Raw genomic sequence first — 21838 nt, forward strand, 5'->3', positions numbered from 1 at the left:
AAAAGATTAGCATTCATGTTTAAAAAATAGTACATTAAAGATGAATTTAAAAAATTTGAAAATTTACATGCTAAAGATAGATAGATATATATAGATATATATAGATATATATATCTATATATACACATATACATATATTTATTTTTTTTTACCCCTGGCCGAGGTATTGGTTTTTGTGGTTTCTTAGATCCCAGCTTTTTCATTGCATTATAGTATTTCTTCTGCTCTTCTGTCATAAAGATGTCTTGACCTCCAAGGTAAAGAAATAAAAAATAAATCTAGTTAAAACCAGAATCATTGTCTAGATCATTCCTCAGATCATTACGACAGGTTAAAAATGTATTAATATAGAAATGAAATGCATTTTATTATGTGCAATGTAGCTATAAATAAAACCTGTCTTAAGGGATTTACCTACGTGTAGGCTCATGACTCTCCATACATAAAGTAATATGTATATAAAATACATGTATTACATACAATAATGATTGGCTCAATTTTCTTTTGGTGAGGTAATCTGTGTTATTTTAAACTATGTGCTGGTATCACATTTTTATCTGCTACTTTTCTCATCAGACATTTTATTGCTAAATAACAAATATATTAGGAAGGATTATAAGAAATAAAAGTAGTGAATACTTTTTTTTGATGATTTAGCTAATATTTAAGCACTCATTAAGAATACGGGCCAAAATGTGTAGCAAAAATGGTATTAGTTTTATGTTCATTTGTATTCATTTTAAAATGCCATATTCCTTTAGCAGAGAAAAAGAATATACAATAAATATGTAACACACATATCCGTATGTGTATGTGTGTGTATTTCAAGAAACTCTTTAGCTACCTCTTTAATTCCAAGTAAAGGAATTTCAACATAAACGCTTTATCAGGTGTCAACACTATGCATAACAGAGTTCTAGGTAATGAGGAAATTACCAATAATCCAGGGCCCCTGACCTGAAGCACTTTTTAATTGAACACACAACTTTTAAGATTCAACAGCAAAAGAGTCTAACATCAAAATGAAGTTTCCAAACTGTAAAAGCCACAAGGGGGCCTAGACACTTTGCCTGTTCTTTTAGGGTCTGCTAATGTCTTAAAATTATCTGTAATTTTTACAGATTGATGCATATTCTACACTGATCTGTAATATCAATTTCTTAGTTATGGCATAAATTAGTATAATCCATGTAATTAGGAATTTATTTTGGAGAATTTACAGTTCTAAAATCGTTACTGTAGATTCCTGGAGTTAAAAACAATCTGGTTATGGTTTCCCTTTAGTTTTCCTGGATTAGTTAATATTCAGCTTCCTGTTATACTGCATTTTTAAATTTATTAGATACCTAATGATAACCAGACTCCCCTTTCTCTCCTAGAGTGTTTTAATTCACCTTTCCTCTAGTTGATATGGAGTCTTTTTGTAATGTTGATATTCATCTGATCTACTGATGCCGGGCTTGAGAGACAGCCTTCATGCCAGTTTCAAGAGCGGATCCTTTATAGCTCACTGATGGAGGCTGAATATCAAGAGCACGTCAAGAACTCACCAGAAGAAGCTAAGAAAACACTGGGGACAGAGCTCTGAATTAGAGGTAAAAATCAAAGCAGCAGATTTTGTCTTCCCTTGATGATACCCTGGGTGTCAACATAAGGATGAGTGGAATGAAACTAAGGGGAGATTACAAGATGCTCCAATAGAGAAACTTGCATTGCTGTTTTGTTCTACTACAGCTTATATACACCTTGTGTAAAATGCATTCCTTTAAAAGTTAGATGGGAAACACTCTGTAAGTGAGGCCGGTCTTTTTCTATGTTACACTCTATGTCAAGGTTGTATTACGTAGCAGTGAAGACTTTAGTTCTGGTATCAGATCATCTTCATTCAAATCTCATCTCTGTTGTCCTTGGGCAAGTTTCTTAATCTCTTTAAGGATAAGTCATCTCAGCATTACAAGAGTAACTATCTCATTGGTTTGTTGTGAGGATCAATTGAGATAATGCATTCAAAACACTCAGCACAATGCCAGATACACAAGCCCTCAATAATTGTTAGTTACTATTACTATTGCTATTATTAACCTTCCCAATAAAGTTAGTTACTGAAAGGGGTTGCTATACTTAGAATTTACTCTTATGTATCCAGTTCTGTATTAGGAATTTGTGTAAATATATTACCTACTTTTCCCTTTTATAACTTGAACCCATTAATTTGTACTCTAATTTTTAGAAGTGTTTTTTGATGAACTATTAAAACCCAATTATCACATGAACTTATTAAAGATGGTAACATTACTTATAAGGATGATGGATAGCTGGAAAAACTAGTAAAACGGGGTTTATTATTTGAAAGAGATATGGGTAGTTGGTAGAGTCATAAGCTGAGATCAACGTATTGAACTTAAAAAACCTTAAGAGGCAACATTGCCTCTTGGAAAGAATATGGGCTTTGAAGTCAAACAGACCTTTGGATCCTGACTGCCAGGGGACCTGTTACTTGACTTGAAACAAGTTACTTATCTTCACTAGGCCCCAGTGTAAACACTTGTGTAAAGATGCCACTTCCCTTGGTTGTTCTATGGATCAGATGAACTATAAGTTCTAGCAGAAGGCCTCTTACGTAGCAGGTTAATTGAAGGGTTGCTCCTGTCTTCTTTCCTGCTCTTAGTAGAGTGGAAAGAAACCCTAAGCCATTCAGAAAAGGGCAGAAAATAAAAGGCTTGCTTAAATCGTAAATGAAATACTGGAAGAATGGTAAGGGATAGTCAGTGTGTCTAAATTAGTAACTTTTGCCTGACAGTAGTGGTAATGGTGCCAACCCAACCCATCTTCCTGCAGTGGCAATTCTTGTTTCACAAATAACGTTTAAGAGCAAGGAGATTAAAGCATTTAGGGCTGTGATTGTCCCGTCCATGATCATAGAGCTTTTTCTAGATACATGTTTAATTTATCCTGTGTAGGGAATGTTGGGGAGTCATACGTGTGTGCTTATATATCAAAATAACACATATATAATGACTAAAGTTGAAAAAATAATTAAATAGAAAATTAGAGTATACTTTGTAAAATTATTTGCAAAAATAATTATTAATTATTAAAGACTCTCTGTCTAAAGGCATGAATATATAATGTTAGCTAAGTTTGACTCTCGGAAATAAACTGTAAGAATGAAACATGGACTTTTAAAAACATCGTTGAAAAATAAACACCTGTACTTGGAAATGAAAGCATAAATAACATTTAACATTTACTAAATTTTCCATCACTTGCAAATATCAATCATGCACAATAATGACATTTCATTTTATGTATATCCATCTTTTCTTAGACGCTAAGCCAGCATCTTAAATCACTCCCTCTTTGAATTCTATTCCTTATCCCCTCTCTTTTTCTGTGGGTGGTGCTACAGCCACAGTAACTCACTCAACTTTGATGAGAAAATTGAGACCTCCTAGATGCTTTATTCTCTTACAAATCACAAACAATAGTGTAGACTCTCCCCCTCAAATCTCTTAAATGAAATATCCCCTATTCTCAATTGCTTCAAATGACTAATCTGGAGACTGACGTGTGGTCCAGGCAGGAAGTAAAGCAGGGTCTGGCTTAGTCTTTGGTCTCTTTCCAATCATTCTATGCATCATTACTAGATTCATTTTTTATTAAAACTGAGTTTTCATAGTCCCTGGAAAAAGAGACTCTGGAGTTAGATCTATGGTGAAGCTACTTCCTAGCTGTCAAACCATGTGCAAGTGACGTAACCTCTCTGAGAGGTAAAGGGGGGATACTATGCCTTTTAGATCTGTTGTAAAACTTGACTAAGATTACATGCGTGAAGTACTTTACACAAGATCAGACACATCATCAAGTCTTAATAAATATCAATGTCCTGCTTATATAGTAGTCCCCGCGTATCCCAGGGGATAAGTTCTAAGACCCCAGAGGATGCCTGAAACCATGGATAGTACTGAACCCTATATATATATACTATGTTTTTTCCTATACACTTATGATGAAGTATACTTATATATATACTTATGATGAAGTTTAATTTATAAATTAGGCACAGTAAGAGATTAACAATAACTAATAATAAAATAGAACAATTATAATAATAACTGTCCTCATCTTGTACTATTTGTCTTCTCAAAACTCCATCTCAAATCTCCATCCAAACTGGTTGGATGGCTATTCCTTCTGGATTGTTGCCTCCTTTATCAGCACTATGCATGTGCTCACACATTTCTCTACTTCTCCATGTAGATTGTCCATCCTTTTTTCTCCCAGTTGCTACACATCTTCTTATTCATCTTCCAAGTCCTGCTCAATTGTCACATACATCACAAAACTTTCTATAGCTTTATCTATTTTTCCTCTGACTGTCCATGTACATTCCTTTTGTTGTTTTTGTTAATTTTATTATTGCATTTATCACTATCTCACATTATAATATTTAGAGATACAGCAGGGTAGAGGGCCTAAATATATATATATATATATATATATATATATATATATATATATATGGTCCATGGGATCAACTATTGACTCTATTAAAACTCTATCACTTACTCTATGTATGCTCTTGGGTAAATCACTTCACCTCTCTGAGCCTGTCCTCATTTATAAGAAAAGGTTTATAATAATAATACCTTTATGGTTGATGTTATGGGTTGAATTGTGTCCCTCCAAAAAAGATGTTGAAGTCTAACTTCTAGTACCTCAGAATGACCTTATTTCGAAATATTGTCATTGCAGATGTAACTAAATTAAAGTGAGGTCATACTGGAGTAGGGTGGGCCCTTAATCCAATATGATGGGTGTCTTTTAAGAAGAAGAGAGACACAGAGTGAAAGAACACCATATGACCATGGAGGCAGAGACTGAAGTCATGCTGCCATAAGCCAACTAATGCTTGAGCAACCAGATGCTAGAAGATCCAAGGAAGAATCTTCCCCTAGAGGCTTTGAAGGCCCTGCCAACACTTTGATTTCAGGCTTCTAGCCTCCATAAATATGAGAAAATAAATCTCTGTTTTTGAAGCCACCCAGTTTGTGGTACTTGGTTACAGCAGGGCTAAGAAACTAATACAAGTGATGTGAGGGTTAGTGAAACAGAAATCTCAGGGGAGTGCCTCACTTGCAACATTCAACGAATCTTAATTTCCATTACGTGTCTCATTTCTTCTGCTATAATGTAAACACCTTGACCTCCGGAACCATAGCTTACGTTGGTCTTGCTGAAGCACAAGCTCAAGACATGCCACACAGAACAGTGGCTCAGAACAGAATGAAGTAACTATTTATGAAATGTGTTTTGAATAAATAATTAATGCATTAATTTTTCTTAATTAATCAATCCTCTACAGGAAACACTGAAAAAAACCATGGCTTAAAAATAGTTATGACTTAAGAGATCATTATTTTACTATGCAGAGATGAATGACATTAAGCATAGCTATAATTGTATACTGGCCAATTATTTGAAAAAGAAATGAAATTCTAATAAAGCTAATTACTAACTGATATCAAATTAAATTTCATAATATGTTTTTGGGAAAATAATTGTTCAGAATTTTTAGTGCAATGAAAAAAACTTAAAATACTTATCTTCTTTTTCTGTTGGTTGAAATTATCTATGATGACACCAATGAACAAGTTCAAAGTGAAGAATGACCCAAAGATGATAAAGATGACAAAATAAATATACATGTAGAGGCTGTATTCGTATATGGGCTGCTTGTCTACCTATAAAATTAACAAAAGTTAGCAGTATGTTGACAATAACAGTCATCATTTTCTTTTTCACATGGTTTGACAAGGTAATCCAAACAGTGCTATCCTGGATGAACTTGGCTTTTCAGAAGTCATAGCATTGTTGAGGCGCAACATAATCACTCCTAAAAATTTATTCAACAGTACATAAATATTGATTACATGCTTACTACGTATATGAACATAATCTTTAAATGACTACACAGGGCTTAACCATATGTAATACTTGTTCTTAGACTTGTAGAATAATTTAGTAGCTAAATGACATAAAGTATGTTTTTTATTTCCAAAAAAGACTGTAAAAGAGATGATATCATATTTATATAAATTTTGCTGACTTTTTTTCATTTGATTACAGAACTGTCTTCACTGGATTTAACTTTCTTAGCAGAGAACTTATTTCACATAGACTCTCCCATGGCTCTTTAAAATATAAAAATATAGTTCTTATTAACTATGAATAAAATACATTATTTCACTTTTATTTTGATAAACTCATAATTAGTGAGCACTTCTTATTGCCAGGCTGTCCTAAGTGCTCTACTTACATTTTCTTGTTAGATCCTCAGAACAATCCCATGAGGGAGGCATTGAATTATTTTCTTTGTACAGTCAACAAACAGACTCAGAGAGGTAAGCAATTTGCTCAAAGTCAGTTGCAGAGCTTGTATGAGATGGTAGAGCCAGAAGTGGAGGCAAGCTCTGTCTCCAAATGCTTCACATGTAACCACTAGACTACTATTGGGTGGAAGTTCTTCATTTTGTGTGGTACACACCAAGGGCTGCTTGGAGCTACTGTTTGAAAACAGCCAAATTAAACTAAGAAGCTTTTAAGAATTGTAGAGTTTAGTGTTATGTCAACCAATACTTACATTAACAGAATCAACGGCTGCATACATAATATCCATCCATCCCTTAAATGTTGCCTGTGAACAAAACATTTATAGAATCTGAATGTGAAGCTCATACTCTAAAATAGCCATACATGAGTTTAGTCTATTTATTGTTGCAACGCTTATTAACTAATATCAAATCACTAAGTATTACTGTATTTCAAAATACCAATTTAATATAAAGTTGTTATATCAAGAACAAAAAGGACACATTCCCAAGTCATATTCTAAATCTTAGTCCAAGCTAATTATTTCCAGGTTGTTACAATTCCTGCAGACCCAGCCCTGGTGGTCTAGTGGTTAAGATTCGGCACTCTCACCACTGTGTCCCGGGTTCATTTCTCAGTCGGGGAACCACGCCACCTGTGTGTCGGTTGTCCTGCTGTGGTGGCTGTGTGTTGCTGTGATGCTGAAAGTCATGCCACCAGTATTTCAAATACCAGCAGGGTCACCCATGGTGGACAGGTTTCAGGGGAACTTCCAGATTAAGCCAGACTAGGAAGAAGGACCTGGACGCCCACTTCTAAAAAAATTTGGCCATGAAAACCCTGTGTATAGGAGTGAAGCACTGTCTGATACAGAGCTGGAAGGTGAGAGGATGGTGCAGAAAGACCAGGCAGGCAGAGTTCCACTCTGCTATACACAGGGTTGCTAGGAGTCAGAGTCAACTCAAGGACAATAACAACAAATAATTCCTGCCAATTTGCACATCAACATTTATTTTTCCAGAAATAGATGAGATTTTTATGAATAAGGCAGGCAACATTTTTTCTCCATTTCTTAAGGATTCTCTGTGTTAGAAGGAAGTCCTCCTTATTCTCATGTTGGAGCAATATTCAGATGGTGCCATGGTGAGGAGCCAAATGACACCAAATGTCAGTCATTGATTAATAACTCTCAAATGCAACAGAACCTATGCTTCTTAACTCATGCTTATAGGCACATGTTCTAAGAAAGACTAAGTGTCTTTTTAAAGTCACAAAGTACTTTATCTTTAATTTCTAGTTAATAGATTATTTAAAGAATGACACATATTCTTCATCCACTGTCTACTAAAACATCAAACATTCATGAAAGAAGTCACTTACAACTTGAAGCAGAGACAGGTAACCAAGTCCAACATTGTCAAAGTTCACCTTCAGGTTTTTCCATCTCACATTTTGACTAACATTCATCAGTGCAAAACAGTCGGAACGATTTTGAACTTCATTTGTAAGAAACCGAGACCCATCTGTGGTGTTAACACACTGATAGAACTTGCCAGCAAACAAATTTACTCCCATGATGCTAAATATTAGCCAAAATATAAGACACACAAGTAGCACATTCATGATGGAAGGAATTGCACCGATGAGTGCATTCACGACCACCTAGTATTCAAAAGAAAGAAAAGAATGATGAGGATTAGTAAAAATGTTAAATGGGCAATATTAATAAAACACAATGCAGAATTAGAGAAATTAGAAAAGCCACCCTTAACTGTTTAATATATCAAGTCAAGCAACCAACATGTCTTAACTGAATGCCTAGTCTATGCTCATCAGTATGCCAAGCAAGACAAAACAAGACGGGAGTCCTGTGATCAACAAACTTACAAAAATACGTGATGAATACACAGTGAAACTATGAGCAACAATACAAAACAAAATAACTAAGATAATATGACAGCTTAAATAAATAGAAAATAAATAAAAATAATAAACCAAAAACCTGATATATGTAAGGTGAAGTCGCAAAATCTGCATACTGTAGAAAAGAAAGAAATTTATAAATATAAATGCTAAAAAAATAAACAAAATGTATAAAGGTTCATAGGCCTAGAATTACCAGTGCTAAAATTCTCTCATATAGAGAAACTACTGGTGAGTATAAACTAGAGCTAGGATTGGGAGTCTTAGTGGCATGATCCCCTTAGATTTAACTGATTCTGCTGGTTGTATGATATGTGAATTCAGTTAAGACCTTGGGACCTCTGTTTCCTCATCTGCAAGATGAGAGCAATCTTTTCAAATTTGTTATTCTAACTCTAAAAATACATTATAAATAAGCCCTTGGCTAAATATACATAGTACTGGCCTCAGTTAAAACAAAAATGATGTTTATCTTTAATTCTCCCATTATTTCTGCTGCTCAGCATTTCCACTGTTATAGATCACCAGGGCCTCTTGCCACTCCAATTTTCCTGCATGGTGACTACCATGCATTTATCACTGTCCAGATTTTCTTAATTACTCCATCCTTCAAAACCTACCTGTCTTCTTACACGTCAGCTCTAGTCTGAATTTGAGTACAAATGTGTCAAAGACTAATCTGTTAAGTAAGAGCATTGTGCTCCCTATTTTTTGCAACGTATCAAGCAGGCTCTTAAGACATTTCCAAATGGTGAAACATTAAGGATCCAACTACTTTTGAGATTGTCTAGAGTAAAGGTTGGCAAATATTTTCTTAAATATTTTTAGGTTTGGAGGGTTATATAATCTCTGTTGCAAATATTCAATTCTACCACTGTAGCAATAGATCATACATAAACAAATGGGCGTGGCTGAGATCCAGTGAAACCCTTTACACAACAGGCAGCCAGCCTGTCGGCTTTGGTTTCTTGACCCCTGGTCCAGAGCAATAGTTATTACTCTGGGGTCCATGGACCTGTAGGGGTTCCATGCGGGCATGAAATTAAATGGAAAACATTATGGGTATGATTTCCTTATGGAGAGATGATTCAAACATTCATGAGATTCTTACAACCTACATGACACTAAAAGAGTGAGGAAGAACAGGATTAGAGAATAAGGTTCAAAGTGGCCAACTCTTGTTCAAGCCTACTTTTTCATCCTCATTTCCTGCTAACCTCCCTACTGTCTTATCACCTAGGCCCACTGATTCTTCTAGTCATTGCTCAAAAACATCTTGTATACTCAACTCTGTGCTTCTCTAACATGTTGCATCTCTGCCTAAAATGACTACCCGCCTGTGATTTGGGGCCCACTCTTTCATCAAGGCTTCAATGTTACTTCCTTGTGAACCCTTCCCAGACTTCTCCAGGCAGCCACTCCCACTTCTATGTTCTTGTAGCACTGTGTGTTTACTGTTTTATAGCAGATGTCACAGAATAACTACTGTTCCACTGTCTGTCTCTCCATGATCATTGTCCCTACTCAGTCTTGGGGGACTGGGGTCCATGTGGGAAAGTCAATAAGCTGAAGTGCCTCAAGGCTCAAAGGAAGTGAACTACAAAATACCTCAAATCATTATTTCATTATTTGACCACCTGACACAGGCAAGCCCTTGATGACTTGTATATGAGAGATGTTGTCAGCACTAATAGTGTCCCCTTCACTTGACTTTCCTAGCATAGGGAAGATTTTTATTTAAGAAGGGAAAAGATCATTACCTAATAATATTATATAAAGGAGGCATTCCTGGAATTGATTCACTCTTTGTTAAACAATATGCACTGAAATACTGTGTATATATGCACATGTATACACATTTATATACATAGGCAGTCCAATATATGTATATATGTACATATATGTACATGCATGTAAATATAAATAGTCCATAATTTCTACATACCCATTTTTTCATATTTTATACTTCATTTAAAAACCAAGAATATTGTATTAGAAAGCTTAGTATTTTCTTACCCTCATTCCTTCAAATCTAGATAAAGCTCTTAGAGGTCTTAACGCTCTCAGTGTTCGGAGGGATTTAATGGGGCCAAGGTCTGAGTAGCCAAGAGTGTTTGCGACTAAAGTCACCAGAGAAACCTAGAAAAAAAAATTTTATTAATCATTTTAATGAAATAATAAAGCATAAAGAAGAAAAGTCAATTTCAAAGGTCACTAAGAGCAGCTCAAGAAGAACAATATGATTTTATATATCAAGTTATCTAGTCATTGCCTAAAAAATGGGTAAGATGGATACTTTTGTAAGGAAATAGATTTAAAGGAAGGTTAATCAAAATAAGATGAAATAATAGAGGGAAGTTAGGTTATTCCTTATATCTGAATAAGAATCACACGTGATTTTCACACTTTTGTAGCCAATGCTATGTACATGCTTATTAATTCTGAACATTTAATTAGAGAAACTATCAAAATTTCAATTGAAATAAAACCCACGGCATAACAAAGTGTGTGACTATGAAGCTAAGTCGTAGGAGTGTGGCATTAACTCAACCAAATCTAAATCCTAGTACAAACCTTATTCAAAAGCATTTTGGAGACTCATGATTTTGAGATGGGGCTAATTCCCCACAAGACTGCTCTGCCTTATGATTTCTCAGAATTGGCAGCAAAGATCTACCTAGTAGTGATTAGTGGGAGAAAATCTCAACTGTATTGAAGAGAGCATGAGAACCTCTAGGTGGTCTCACTGGCTTCACATCCACACAGACATCCAGAACTTCATCATGTTAGCCAGACCCACCACCACCACCACACCAGGACCCAATAGAAATTTGTGTGCTTATCACAAATGATCTCAGAAAAAGGAACACAGACAGAAATAAAATCAATACACATTTTGGTAATAGAGCAATATGCTCCTCAATGACCTTAGATCTGGATCTGGAAATGCATTCAGCCTCTGAATAAGTTCTATCTAAACTATCCATTTCTTTTACACTGTGTGTAGAAGGAGGCAACATCTAAGAACAATGTCGGGAACGCAGCTCTTCCTTATGAATTAAGTATTGACTAAAAGATTCAAGTTTTCCAGGGAAAGGTTGGGACACCCAAGAGTCTACTTCCTTATATTGACCTACTGACAGAGTAGGAAAATTCATTGCTCACAAGTTCACTGCTGCTGCTGTTGGGACAAGTAACCTGATTTATGAATCGGGATGTGTTGTAGGGTTTTGTTCTCATGTAGTTACTTCCGAATGTCGCACAAAATGTAACATTCTTTTTAGTCCTCATGCTATATATCCAGCAGAACTAATTGTCCCTCATATCATTCTTAATTTTAGCCAGTCATTCAGGTCCCTTATTTTCCACTTAAGTACAGTTAAAAAATTAAGTATGCTTTTTAGTCAGAATAACAAGTGTTCCTTTTTTATTAGAAAAAAATAAAGTTTTAAAATGTCTATTATAATTTGAATAGCCCCCTAAGGAAACAGTAGACGTGATCTCCAAACCATTGTTAGGTGTCATGATACTGAATATAATAGAAGCATATGATTGAGTAAACCACAGCATAGTCTGTAACTGAGAATATACAGGCATATACATACATTTATCTATCTCTGCAAGCATATGTATATGCACGATCTATGTCCATACTGATGAATAATGCTCAATCAAGTAAGTTTCAAATATCAAGAAGCCTGAAGAAATCAAAGTCCATCCTCTGAATACCACATCAGATCACTGATTCTGAAACCTGAATACACACCAGAACACTGGAGGGCTTGTTACAGCAGTTTGTTGGGTCCCAACACCAGACTTTCTGATTCAGAAGATCTTGGGTGGGTTCTGAGAACTGTACCCCTAACAAGTTCCCACTTATATATTTACATATACCAAGATTTACTTACCTTTTTTCAAAATCTTAATATTTCAAATTGGAGCTATATACCTCCCTGAGTTCAGCATATTACATACTCCTAAAAATTGAGACTCACCAATTCAGATTTCCAAATCAAAATAATTTGTTATTAAACAGCCATGTCTCCTTCTTAACTTAAATTCAATTCTACTTGCAACTGTTTTTTTTACTCATTTTTTTTTTAAATCTTGAATTTATCTATTTTTTTTTTTAAGATTTTATTTTTTCCTTTTTCACCCCAAAGCCCCTCAGTAGATAGTTGTATATTCTTTGTTGTGGGTTCTTCTAGTTGTGGCATGTGGGACGCTGCCTCAGCGTGGTTTGATGAGCAGTGCCGTGTCCGCGCCCAGGATTCGAACCAATGAAACACTGGGCCGCCTGCAGCGGAGTGGGCGAACTTAACCACTCGGCCACGGGGCCAGCCCCTCTACTTGCAACTTTTATTTCTTAAGCTGATTGATGAAAACAACAACTCGTGATAATATTTTTAAATATTTTTGAATATCTTAAATATTTTATAAATTTTAAAAGTTCCAATCATATTTAAAGATTAAGAGAAAAGAAAAGAAATAACTACATTCTTCCTATTATTTCTTTTTATTTTGGTTAGCCTTTGTTTAAAACTATTATATTACCAAAGCATCCATCTTACCATTTATTTTTCTAGGCAGTAACTAGGTAATATATATAAAAAAGATGAATCAAAAAGCAATCAAACAATATGAAATTATTAATATTAGGTATCAAAAATTAGAGGTCTCATACAGACAACCTGAGAGAACATATGAAGTATAATGTATAGCTACATCTTGGGAAAGAGTTTTTTTTGCAAACCACCTATATAGAAAACAAATATGTTTTTTTTGGTAATGTTTTATATATTGACCTGTTAAAAAAGAGTTTACTGAGCTTTAGATAACAGTTGCAAAATCGAACTTTTGAGTAGATATGATTAGTTTGGGTTCAATTGTGCAGTCAGATTTTGCTTTTCGTAGTTACTTTGATATAATTGTAATTTTGATATCTATGAATGATACTGTATTAACTTATCTTTTCTGAAAAGCTTGATGATGCACTCTTGGTTAAATATTTAGAGCGCTTGTTGGTACTATAAAAATGTGCACGTTGCCCTCTAATTGCAGACATTAGATGGAAAACAAATCTCTAAAAACTATGACTGATTATAGGATGTTCTTGCCCTGCCCACAAAGATAAGATTTTCTAAAATCTAGGGGAATTTTTAAGAAAATGAAGAACATAAATCATTCTGAGAAAAATATAATTGGGAGACTGAGGTCATGGATTAATTTAAGAAAGCCTTTTAAAATAATATAAAACATCATACAAAATAATTATTATATGCAATATATTATTAAATTGCATGATAAAAATATAGTATTTTATTATTATATAATAAAAATAATAAAATGGAGTATGCTAAATAAGAATGAATTGATAATAATGGGTGTGGTACCATTAATTTCTATATGAGATGCCTTGATATCACAAGCTGTTTTAGGATTCTCTTTCCTGACTATTTCAATAAGATGCCTAAAAAATATTTTTCCTTTGTCAAAAATAATGCATAAACTGAAGCATTCTTATGTATTTTCCATCATCCAAGTATTCCCCAGTTCTCTGATTTACTACTTGAAATTATTAATACCTATTTCTCTGCTCCACTGCCACTCTAGAGATGAAGCGTAAATTAGATGTTTGAAACGGGGACAAGAGTTGTGACTCATTTTGGTTTTACCTATCACTGTGACTGAGATAAACATTTTGAAATTTCATGTCTTTCCTTATCCCTAACACAGAGTTATTTAGCTTCAGCCCTCTCATTTTTACATAACTTTCAGCTAACATGTCAAGCAACTTGATATACCCTTTTATTTTCTAAATTTACATTGCATCTTTTTTCCTAAATTTTTTTTATTTCCTAAATTTTTTTCATCTTTTATTTTCTAAATTTATATTGCAAAAAACCCAGTATTTTATCTTTTTAATCTGTGCCTCTGCCTTTTTCCATTCCCACCCCCCCCACCTCCTAGTTTTTTATTTTGTTCTTATTTCCAACAGGAATGCTATTCAAATTATATATAAATCACATCTTTTCTGATTGCAGAAAACACATACAAGAGTAAATAATGAATATTACAATGATACCGAAAAAAATTTACATTTGTTGAAGAATTTCTCTTTTAATTTTCCACACAGATATATTTCAACTGACTGCATTAATAGTTCTAAAAACATAAACCTATAGTCTGAAAGTACAGAAAGCTAACCAAATTTTAAATATGATGATACACAACAGTAGTGAAGGTTTTTCAGAACACTAATTTGTAAGAATTTTCAAGTTTACTTAAAGTACCTACATCAACAATTAAGAAATCCAGCCAACACCAAGCATTGGTGAAATATGTTTTATAACCATATGCCACCCATTTTAGAAGCATTTCCAGAATGAAGACGTAAGTGAATATCTTGTCAGCATACTCCAGGATAATCTTAATGTTCTTTTTCTTTTCAATATATATATCTTCAAAAGCCTGTGAAAATAATTTTCAAATTTCAATTCATGTACAACTTAAAGCTTATGATTCATGACGAAGCAGGAAATACAAGTCAGATAGAGAAACCACTAAAATATAGTACTGTTATGGGTCAGCTGACTTTATTCTGGCTTACAGCTAGTGTGTAATGCTTATTTCTAGCCTTCTCTAGTGACCTCAGCAGTGACCAGTGGTCACCAGAGATCAAGAGAAAGAGGGTGCAAAAGAATGAAATTATTTACAATCCTCTAAAAGAACCATAATCTCTGACAAGGCAGGAATTTCCACTCATGTGACTCTCCTTTTATCCCCCTTCAAATTTAGATGAGTCCTAATAATTTAAGACATGATTCCAGGGGCAGCTTCTGAGTCTTGCTCACCCTGCACTCTCCTTCCACCGAGCAGTAGGATTTGGAGCCTCTCCTTCAGCTCTCATATGCTTGTGCATTCCCAGTGCTTAGCTGTCAAGACCACGGCAGGATGCAAGGGATGGTTTGCTAAACGAATGAGTGTCATAGCTTAATAGGGCTAGAGAATACAGAGGATGGTTTCTTCCTTTGAATCTTGTACCAATATTTTATCATTCATTAAGAGCTTCAGCTCTACAAATCATTGTTATTCACTCCACAAATGTGGCACCTTTTAATACTCTCCAAGAACTTTTAGTAAGTGACAGACGATAATACTGAGGTCATAGATACAAGCTCCTTGGGACATAATTGAAATGGACTTTAAAAATTGAGCTCATGGGGCCAACCTGGTGGCACAGCAGTTAAGTTTGCACATTCCGCTTCAGTAGACTGAAGTTCACTGGTTCAGATCCCTGATGCGGACCTACACACCACTTGCCAGGCCATGTTGTGACAGGAATCCCATGTATAAAGTAGAGGAAGATGGGCACGGATGTTAGCTCAGGGCCAATCTTCCTTAGCCAAAAAAAACCCAAAAACAAAAGGAGGATTGGTAGTGGATGTTAGCTCAGGGCTAATCTTCCTCAAAATAAATAAATAAAATTTTTTTAAAAACTAAAAAAAAACCCTAAAAAACAAATTGAGCTCACTGAAGACATTGAAAATGATTGCTGACATAAAGAGGTCTAAAATATTAGAATTTTCTCTTTCAAGCTTGAACAATATTCACCATGTTGGAGAATATCCTAAGTGGGTACCATTATACTACTTGTCCATAGTCATGGGCCTGTGCCATTCTTATTCTTCTTATTTCAAGTTCCTCTATCAAAATTTTACAAATGATCCTTAGCACGTTTTGCAAACTGTTGGTATCAATATTGAAGAACATAGAGAAGTTGGAGCAAAGAGAATGGACAGATCTATTAAGATGCTAAAAGAAGGTGCCAGAAGCTGGCAAAAGTTCTGAAAGTCAATGGAACTGAACTGTGCAGGAACTGAAGTCCTGCCTTCATGACTTTGTTGTTTCCCCTTTCCACGTTCTGGAGCAATTAGTCAAGCTGCCTCAACAGAAACTCTGGCAATGCCTCAGTCCTTGCACTGCAAAGACAAGGAAGGGACTTGATCACAAAGAAGGGTGCCGTTCCCAGAACTGAGCTGCAGAGAAGGACCAACCACAAGTCTTGATGCTGAGAACCAAATATTCTGCCTGAGTACACCTTGCCCTGACTAGTCCCAGAGCCTGAAACAGGATTCATCTGCAGGGCTCCCACCTTCGAGGACTAATGTTGTAAATGTGGGAGCAAGGCGGCATTATGTGAGTTCACCTTGATTTGGGGCATAGGCTTTACTGTTACTCATTTCAGTTACCACTCCTTTGTTTCTACCTGGAGTGCACTCCCCTTTCTGAGGAGCCACAATACAGTGAAAAGATATGTTGGCTTTGACTTTAGACTTCAGCCATTGCAGCTCTGTCATTTACTAGTTTTGGGACATTAGGCAACTTTTCAAATTCTTTACCCAGCTTCCTCATTGGTAAAACAAGCAAAATAGCATAATCTCACAGGATTGTTTGAAAATTAAAGGAGAAAAATCTATATAAACATCTTGAAACACAATAAATATGTACTAAATTAGAGCTATTACATTATTTATTTTATTATTAATTAAGGTATTATTAACTAATTACAGTACTTTTAAAATCTACCTCAATTAGCAAACTCCCTGAGTAAAAACACCAGTTTCTTGAAATACCTTTTCCTTTTCTTCCTCATATGATTCATCTGAATTTCAGTTTTGAGAGTGCCCCTCCCCCAACACGTCATCTTTCTTTTTAGACATTTTCAACAAGAGATTACTCTAAACTTTTCTTAATTTTTTGTGATCTTTTTTCTGAAAGTCTCAGTCACATATGTGACCCAGCATGACTCATCAACTTCCTTAGTAATAATATTAGGAATACAAGATAATGTAGACACGGTCAAGAGTCCTACTTGCATTCCACCAGATAAGTAGAGTGGACTTTTTGTTATTGCAGCTTCTGTTTTTGCGAGAGGAGATTTGTTAGGGGAGGCAATCCACTGTGGGCCCTCGGCACCCCTGCCTGTTGTTGTCTAAGCATGCCAAGAATGCAACGCCCTGACTGCTCATTTCTCAGGGCTGTTTTTGCACAAGCAACCTTGAGGGCTGAGGTGGTCTTCTAGGACAAAGAGCAAGGTTGCTTGCTGCTTGCTATAAAAGGACGGGTTCCCTAAGCTCAGTGTTCCTCAGCTGTGAGGTTAACTTGCTGTGTGTGAAACGTTTATTTAAGTCCCTACTACGGCCCCATCTGACGTGAGGACCAGGGGAACCAATGTAAATATGCTGAAGTTCGCGCTGCTTTCTATACCATGAGTAATAAAGTCCTTTGTCTCTGACTTGGAAGTCTCATATCTTCTACCCACATCCATGAAACAGTTAATTTATTATAAGTAGAGTAAAATTAAATTCCAGTTCCATGAAGACTGTCTATGAGACAATATATAAAGTTCTTGAGTATTCTGTTTTTAGTATAATGGAATTTCCAGTGGTATCTCTACTTGGAATTGACCCATCTTTTTTGAGTGTCAGCAGGAAATTAAAACAAGTAAGAAAAGCCTCAGGGAGCTTGTAATTCTCCCAGATCTCTTTCAAAGAAGGTTTGGAATATGTACTTGTCCCATTTCACCCTAAACTATAGTCTATTTTCCCTTATAATAATATGCAAGATTCTTCATAAGCTCACATTGCCTATCTTTGTCACAGTATCTCTGGCCACCACCCTCCTCTCTGTATTTGCTCTTCCTTCCATGACGCTTTCTACAGTTTGGCAACTTTTAATTTCCTGAATATCTAATACTGTTTTGTACTTCATTCCCCTCAGCCCACCTTCCTGCCTGGAAAATTCCTATTTATCTTTCTAGATCTTGCAAAACATCAGCAACCTTTCTGAAATCCCAAGCAGACAACTGTTCTTGCTCCAGAGCTTAATCATGTATATATTTCACTTACAAACACCTCCCAGTTCTGTAATCCCCTGTGCCTCTCTCTTCCACAATGCCCTCTGAGGTCCTTGAGAAAAGTACCTGGATCTTCTCCATCTTTGCATTCAGGGCAGCAAGGATAATCCCTGGCATATAGTAGTGATCCATAAATATTTACTGAGCTAAACTAAAATTTTGTCCTTGGTACTAACCACAGGGATGAATTCTTAGGTGAAACAATTTACCATGATATTTTTATCTTCCAACTCATTTATTAAAAATACAATCAATTTAATGCATTGGGTGTCAGATCACTTACCAAAGCACCACTGCTGAGCAGGATCATGAGAACAATGAAGCTCTCAAACCAACTGTGTTCAACGATCCTATAGCAGGTTTTCCTGATGTTCCACCAGATTTTTCCTTTCTCTGATTCTATGTTAACTTGGCAGCATGGGAACCTCTGTACACAACCTGGCAAAAAACATGCATGTAAAATCTTCATACTCAGGATAAATAAAATATTTAAAATACATTATTTAATACAAAGTGCTCCCTATGACAGTTCCTCAACCAAATAATTTCTAACACTTACCCCTGAAGCTGCAAATAGATTCAACTTGGATGCCATCTCCTCTCCTCTTCTCTCTCCATGGTGTCTTCTTAATACTTGTCAGTAATTTCTAACTTAGAATGTATTCTTATTTTCTGCACTTCTCTGATTTCTCATCAATTTCCTCTACAGTGTTTAAATCACTTAGTATTTTTTATTGTTGAAATCCTAATACAATCCTAATCCTGACACACAATAAGCACTAAATAATTACTTGATGAATGAATGAACTAAAATCTCACGACAAAAATGCACTTCAGGGCCCTCTTTGTTGAAAGAGAAACCTTCCTTAATGTGGATCTAGCCTACAATCTGATGCTGCTTCAACTCCTCTATAAAAAACCCTTTGAGAAACACCATTCTAAGTAATATTAAGAAAATTAGTTGAAGGTCCCATAATCAAGTTCAAAAGAAACAGATCCTGATTAGAAGATGCAGATGAAACTGTTTCAAGTAGCTAAGTTAAAAAGAAATCTGACTTTGGAATCCTAGATGTAAAACCTACTGCTATAACAAATTGAGGAACATCTTATTTAATTTCTTTTTAGGTATATTCATTCACGTTTCCATCAAACATTTATTATCTTCTTTGTACTCAGCTGTGTACATAGTTTCTTCTTCTTGGGGATCTATTTTTGGTTTTGGTTAGGCAGTTAGATATAGAGATAAATGACTATAACTGGATAAGGCAACTAAAATGACAGATATGCAGGGGTTATTTTGGTAGATGGAAGAAGGCCACCTAACATGGCTTGTTTGTTGAGAAGGTGAGGTCCAAGGAGACCTTCTGGAAGAGGTCCATGGATACTTTCTGGAAGACAATTCTGAATTGAATCAAAGTACTAGACAACAAGAGTTTAGGTGGAATTCCAGGCCAAGAGGTAGCAAAATGTATTGTCCATAGGAATTACAAGCAGTTCAGAACTGTGATGAAAGTAAAGTGTACACAAGAGGTATGGCTGAGAGATAAGGCTAGAGAAATTGGTCAGATTGTGGAAAGCATTTTCTTCACCTTAAAGAGCTTGCTCTATGACCTCTAGACATAGAGGACTAAGTGAAGGGTTGTAAGCAGAGAATGATACAGGCAGATTGCAATTTAATAGACGTCTCCAACACTTGTGTGGAGGCTAAGATGGAAGAAGAGGAAAAGGAGGGGTGTGGGGAAAGAAAGACCCAGAGCCAGAAAACCATTTAGGGTTCTGGTTCGGTATCCCTAACAAGGATAGCTTAGGGCAACTCTAGTTAGGAACCAGAGCAATAACAGACTCAAGATATATATGGCAGGGAAAATCAGCAGGATTTGTGACCGACTGGATATGGGATGTAAGAGAAAGAGAGGAGTCCAGGACAATTGGGTGGGTGTCAGCAATGACATGAAGACCACAGGAGCAGGAGTTATTTGGAAGGGAACAAGTTTGAGATGCCAGTGAAACTTCTAAATACAGATATCCTGTAGGTATTTGCAGGTGTAAATCTTAAGCTCTGGGGACAAGTCTGGGCTAGAAAAGAATATGTAGAAATCTTTAGCATAGATGTGTCCCCTGAGATCAGGACAGTTATTAAAGTCACACGACAAAAGTATTTAGGGTGAGGAGAGCAAAGAGTCAAGTCTGGAACATTCTAGAACAGCAATATTAAGGGACAGAATCCAGTAGTATGCTGCAGCCAGCTCATACTGGCTCTTAACCACCAGTTAAATTGCCAGGAAATTTTGCTAGCCTGTTTTTAAATGCAGCCATGATCAAAAATTAAATTGTACAAACTTAAAACCACAATTTACTTTAAAAAAAGTTAAAAATAATAAAAACTCTCTAATCACTTTACTATTATGTATGCTCTTCTGTATATTTATATGTTCTGAATGGTGGAAAAATGTAATTGGGCTGCTGTGCATCTCTTCCCAACTCCACAGTCAGCAATGTCACGTCAGTAGTTTGACATCTGCCATGGTGGGAATCTTTACATTACAAAAGTCATCAAGTGCTATAAATCAGGGCTTGCTGATTTTCCAGAGTAGACTTAAGAAAGTGATGGAGGAAATGTTAATAAAACAGTAAAAGTTTGTAGCCATTACACTGTGAATGGCACAAAAAGTTGAGGAAATAATCTTTCATTATTCAGATTCTATTATCTGATTCAGCAAAGATTTGCTCACATCACTGAGGAATGAATGAAATTCTGACATGTAGTTTCTTTGTTTCCTTTCACCTTACTGATCAACAGAAATGAAAACACCAACCAACCTTCACGTTAAAACTATATTTGTTCATCAATTGCAATCATTAGGTATCTATAAAACAAAAATTTTGGCAAAATTCAACAAAAGCCTTCTGTGAGAATCAGTTAGCTATATGGAATGTATGATAAAGAATGTGGTTTATAGTATTATTTGTAAATTGGGCACCATATATCCTTTATATCATTAAAATTTATAATAAGCTGATATATGTATGTATGTATACTTTCTTTTTCTTTGAGAACTGGTTATTAAACATTTACCTGCACACCAGTGGGACAGGTGGAAGAAGAGAAAACCTTGAAGGAGAAGGAGACAGAGTCGGAGTGGGAGAGATGTACAAAGGCTGCAGTAAAAGAGAAGTCAGAGAGTAAAAGGTTTCCTGAAAGACTGGTGAACAGAGCTGTAACCAAGAGAGGCTAGAAAGGTAATGGCTGAAAATTTTAAAAATTAAATTAAAAAATTTAAAGTTGATTAAAATATAAACAGAATTACTATGAAGAAAAGGAAGAATTTAAAAAGAGGAACTACAGTTAATTCCTCTGTTAAAAATTTTTAGATGAAAAATGTCATTTGGAGGGAAGGTAGGAGGTTGGAAAGCCCTTTTTAGATATTTGTTTCAGAAGTTTGTAAGTTAGGCACTTTAAAAAATCATTTCCTGGGGCCGGCCCCATGGCCAGGTGGTTAAGTTCGAATGCTCCATTTCAGTAGCCCGGGGTTCAGAGGTTCAGATCCTGGGTGTGGACCTACACACCGCTCATCAAGCCATGCTGTGGTGGCATCCCACATAGAAGAACTAGAATGACTTACA

The 21838-nt window shown here is 35.6% G+C and overlaps 1 protein-coding gene across 2 annotated transcripts in view; it reads right to left on the bottom strand.

The window, feature by feature from the left end:
* The window catches only part of SCN9A (sodium voltage-gated channel alpha subunit 9), a 168453-nt gene that overhangs the window by 9260 nt on the left and 137355 nt on the right, over nt 1-21838 (bottom strand). For both annotated transcript variants that reach the window (XM_070241986.1, XM_023623076.2), the window contains 7 exons: nt 18498-18652; nt 14593-14766; nt 10312-10434; nt 7753-8034; nt 6644-6697; nt 5607-5744; nt 153-257 (listed from right to left, as the gene is read on the bottom strand). In XM_070241986.1, coding sequence (XP_070098087.1) covers nt 153-257; nt 5607-5744; nt 6644-6697; nt 7753-8034; nt 10312-10434; nt 14593-14766; nt 18498-18652 — 1031 coding nt within the window. The remainder of the gene's footprint in view (nt 1-152; nt 258-5606; nt 5745-6643; nt 6698-7752; nt 8035-10311; nt 10435-14592; nt 14767-18497; nt 18653-21838) is intronic.

Source organism: Equus caballus, chromosome 18 (assembly GCF_041296265.1).
Source record: "Equus caballus isolate H_3958 breed thoroughbred chromosome 18, TB-T2T, whole genome shotgun sequence".
Classification (NCBI taxonomy): Eukaryota; Metazoa; Chordata; class Mammalia; order Perissodactyla; family Equidae; genus Equus; species Equus caballus.